At 39.1% G+C, this 4,756-nt stretch overlaps 1 protein-coding gene across 1 annotated transcript in view; it reads left to right on the forward strand.

Annotated features, from left to right (window-relative positions):
• LOC109126169 (serine/threonine-protein kinase ATM-like) overlaps window positions 1-2,662 on the forward strand; it is a 5,729-nt gene extending 3,067 nt beyond the window's left edge. The window contains exon 4 of the mRNA XM_019229258.1: window positions 5-2,662. Coding sequence (XP_019084803.1) covers window positions 5-2,325 — 2,321 coding nt within the window. The 3' untranslated portion in view covers window positions 2,326-2,662. The remainder of the gene's footprint in view (window positions 1-4) is intronic.

Genomic DNA, 4,756 nt, shown 5'->3' on the forward strand with positions numbered 1-4,756 from the left:
GAAGGTGGTGATAAAGTGAGGAAGATTCAAGTCTCTGGAGGGAATATATCTCTTGTTGTTGATTTTAGTGGTTCTTTAACTGGGAATTCTTCTCACAATGTCTTTGAGTCTAGAGGTAGTTGTGTGAATGAGAGTCTTGTTAAAAGAAATGGGTACAGAGAGGATGAAACTCAGGAGTTTCTGGTTGGGAATCTTGTATGGGTCATGAATAAATACAAGAAATGGTGGCCAGGAGAAGTGGTTGATTTCAAAGCTGATGCAAAGGAGAGTTTTATGGTTAGGTTTATTGGCCAGGGCCATCTTGTTTCGTGGTTTGCATCTTCCAAGTTGAAGCCTTTTAAGGAGAGCTTTGAGCAAGTACTGAATCAAAGAAACGATGTTGGGTTTTTCGCTGCGTTAGAGAAAGCTATGTCCTTATTGAGCAACTCGTTGAAACTTGATATGACTTGCTCTTGCATTGCTGATGGGAATGGAATGGTGACAGCTAAAAATGTACCAACTTGGAAGAGCAAACCTTTGATACTGCGTGAATTCTCGGTTGATCGGTTGGAACCAAAAGAGTTTGTCACTCAGCTGAAGGATATTGCGAAATGTGTTTTGAATGCTGGGGTACTTGAGTCTACAGTTATGCAGTGTCGGTTATCAGCTTTTTATACTCTCTTTGGGCATAAGCAGATACCAATGAGCCAGCTACACGAAAATGAGGGTAGGAAAAGTTTCACTACTAAGATGAATGACAGTCAGTTCATCGGTTCTCCATCCGTTGTTGCAGGTAATAGCAGGAACAGGTTTCGTAAAGAATGGTTTAGGAAATTTGTAAGTGAGGTTGACAATGTGTCTGCGAGAGACCATCTAGTAAATGTGCCTCCTTCTGATTTGATATCTAAACTCAAGCTGCTTGCTGTGGACCACAGGTGTTCACAAGAGACTGAAAATATTGGTCTCTTTGAGTGGTTCTTCTCCAAATTCAGAATTTCTGTGTTTCATGATGAAAATGCTTACAAGATGCAGTTGGCTAACATGGCTGGTTTCAAGGATTCGATGTTAGCTAGAAAAGCAAATAGTGGTACTCATCAGAAAACCTCAAAGTCAAAGAAATTAGGGAAGTCAAAGATCGAGCTTTTCAGTGGTGTGACAGTTGCTGATACTGAGAAGAAGACCTTCGAGTCGCAGATATCAGAGAAGTCAAAGATCGAGTCTCTTAATTGTGTTTCAATTCCAGATAACGTGCACGAGGCCTCCAAGTCAAAGAATTCAGGGAAGACAAAGATCAATCAGATCATTGGTCACTCCGATTTTTCTAGTTCTGTTGCTAATAAGCCTTTTTCGAAAGATTTCCAAGAAACACCATTGGTTCGATTTCCAGACGGGAGGCCTACTATGATGGGAGATACACTCAGCCGCACTGCTGCTACACTTGTACCGGACCTAAACAGCGGAGGCAATTCTTTAGGTATTGTAGAGTATGAGCATTTTCAAAGAGCTGAGATGTTAATGCCGCCTAATGTCTGCCCACAAGAGCAGAATACACCGAGATCTACGATACTCAACTTTCAGGTGACATCTCCGTGTTCAACCAACGGAGTCTCAGGAACTCAGTTTGTTTCTAGCCAGCCACCTTCATTCAGACACTTCACGAGTGAAGACCTTTTCACTAAGAAGAAGAGAGGAAGGAAGCGGAAGAATGCACAACAAGAGCTTCCAATAGTTGCACATTCCACTACTGGTATACCTGACTTAAATGGAATGGTTACAGAGCCAGCTTCGGTTTTGCCTCAAGTTCAGCCTACTCAGCGCAGAAGACGTCGGAAGAAAGAGGAGTTATCTAATGGTATAACCAGAGGAATCACAATTCTCTTCTTGAAATTTTCCTCCCGAGTGTCAATGCCTTCAAGGGACGACCTAACCTCGAGATTCTCTGCGTTTGGTCCTTTGGATTCTTCCGAAACACACGTTTCAGAAGAATTTAGTGGTGCACAGGTCGCCTTTGTGAGTAGTTCCGATGCGATTGAAGCAGTTAAAAGCTTAGAGAAAGCTAACCCATTTGGTGAAACCTTAGTGAGTTTCAGGTTACAGCAGAAATTGATAACCGTTCAAAGGAACATAGCCCCGCGGATGCCTGTAATCTCACATGTTAGTCCCATACCGATACCGAACAACATACCTACGAGTGTGGAATCAATGAGGCAGAATCTCTTGATGATGACAGCAATGCTGGAGAAATCTGGGGATAGTTTATCAAGAGAGACGAAGGCGAAACTGAAAAGCGAGATCACTGGGCTTTTGGAAAAGGTTAGTTCTATGCCGAGCTCTTCTTCTTCCTGAATGATCCCTAACATTTATCATCAGTGTGATCTTCTCAGGCTTTCTATTGTGTACCATGTGTTGTAACTTTTGTATCCCACCTTATGCACTGGGTTCTTGTGTTTCCAGTCTTTTAGTTTGACGGTAGTTCTAGACTAAGATTAGATAATAGAAGATGTTGGCAATATTCTAATAACTTTTTCCTTGATAGCTTGAAGCTCTCTAGATTATGTGATCTCCAACCTTCTGTGTAGTTCTTGCCTACTTGATTATTTCCATCAAGATCTGACGTATTTCCGTTATAAGTCATTGTGTATGTACAAGTAGAGAGACATTGAAAAGCTTGAAAGGTTCCCTACTATGTTTCTACCTAATTCACTGTATTAACATATAAGTACAAAAGCCGAAAGCAACACTCAGAGGCCACCTCAATCACACAGACACAGTGACTTAAAATGTAATCTCTCTCCCTAATCTATGTTAAGTCCCTCAATCAAGATTTCTCTTGGAAATAATGACTTACTTATAACTTAATCTCTCTCCATAATCATTAGCTCGAGTGGCCCATCTGCATTTTTTGATCTACAAAACACAAATCAACGAGATAAAACAAGAAAGAAGCTTTGGGGTGAACACATATATATAAAGGGGAAGGCATTGTTCATGAATGGTAGGGAAAATCGAACAAAACTACGGGGGAAATCTAAGGGTTTCATTGGAAGGTTATTACAAAAAACCGAGGATAACGGTTGGATTGGGAAAATGAGTGAAATGGTAAACTGGTCAGTTGATTAGTCTCACTCCTATAGTCATAATTTGCTTCAATTGGAGTATGATCACGACTCACGAGAAGAGACTATAACTGTTCGATTGGGGCGAATACGTGTAAGTTGGAAAATATAGGGGCTTTATGTAATAATAGTTAAATTGTGGCTGAGCTGGTGAGGCCATAGCATAAATCAACGGTTCGATTTTGGATTAAAAGCAATGCTAATGAAACGAGTTACATACTTTGAAAAATAGAATATTTGAGACGTGCTAAATCTTCCTAAATCGCTAGTACCAAAATGATACTTAATCGTAACACTAATAAAACGAGTTATATAATATGGAAAACAGAATATTTGAGACGTGGTTAAATCTTTAGTGAATACTGTAAGGGCTAGACAAAAAGAATTCAAACCCTTCCTTCGAAGTGTTTAACAGAAAATTTTGTAGGATTTCGCTATGTTTTCTTGTAGTGGCAAGATTGAAGGCACTCTCGGCGGAGGACCTCCTGGAGAGTAGAGTTCGACATGAAATCATCTATCAACATCATGTTATCTGCAACTCTCGTTTCTCGATTGACCAAAAACTCTGATCGCCACCGTTCTCTATTTTCTCGATTGACCTAAAACCCCAATATCGCCGTCGTTTCTCTATTGATCTATAAAACAAAACCCACACAACATTAAAATGATTGGAAAAATTACAAACAGCCCCCTAAAGTTTTTTATAAATTGGAAAAGAAGATCCTATGGTCTAATTTAATAACACACTTGAGTCAGCTACTTCTTTCAACTTTTCAGCACTTGAGATGATAATTGTCTTATAATTGTTTATTTAAATGTGTGATCCGATCATTTAAAAAAATTCCCTTATTCAATGACCAAATATTTCACATTCTTTTTTCTTCTTATACAAATGTGGAAGAGAATGCAAATTAATAATATGCATGTTCGGCTCAGCTATATTCTATAAAATCTCCAAAAAGCCTGCACAATATTAATCTGGTCAAACAAAAAATCCGAGCCTATATTTTAAAATCCAGCTTAGTCCTAACAGGCTATTGGCTTTTTTCGAACATTTTTGGGTCTTTTGTTCAAAATGGCATTGTTCATGAATGGTAGGGAAGATAGAACCAAAACTACGGGGAAATCTAAGGGTTTCATTGGAAGGTTATTACAATTACCGAGGATAACGGTTGGATTGAGCAAATGTGGTCCGTGATTAGTCTCACTCCTACATAGTCATAATTTGGTTCAATTGGAGTATGATCAAGAGAAGAGACTATAATGTTCGATTGGGGCAAATACGTGTAAGTTGTAAAATATAGGGGCTTTACGTAATAATAGTCAAATTGTGGCTGAGCTGGTGAGTCCATAGCATAAATTAACGGTTCGATTTAGGGCCTGACTGGTTCAAACGCTGCGGTTGCGGTTGCGGTTGCGGGAGATTGCGGAAGCGGGCGATTGCGATTTCAAGCGTTATTAAGCGTTTTGAACGACTGGTTTAGCGGTTTAAAATTGGTGCGTTTGCGGGAGGTTTACGACTGGTTGACCAACGGGTGCAATAGCTGTTGGAACATAATAAATGTGATATATAATTATATAAATGTTTTAAAATATCAAAAACTTTATTAAACTTGATTTATAATTAAAATTCATTAAAAATACTAAAATAATTATTAAAA

Source organism: Camelina sativa, chromosome 9 (assembly GCF_000633955.1).
Source record: "Camelina sativa cultivar DH55 chromosome 9, Cs, whole genome shotgun sequence".
Taxonomy (NCBI): Eukaryota; Viridiplantae; Streptophyta; class Magnoliopsida; order Brassicales; family Brassicaceae; genus Camelina; species Camelina sativa.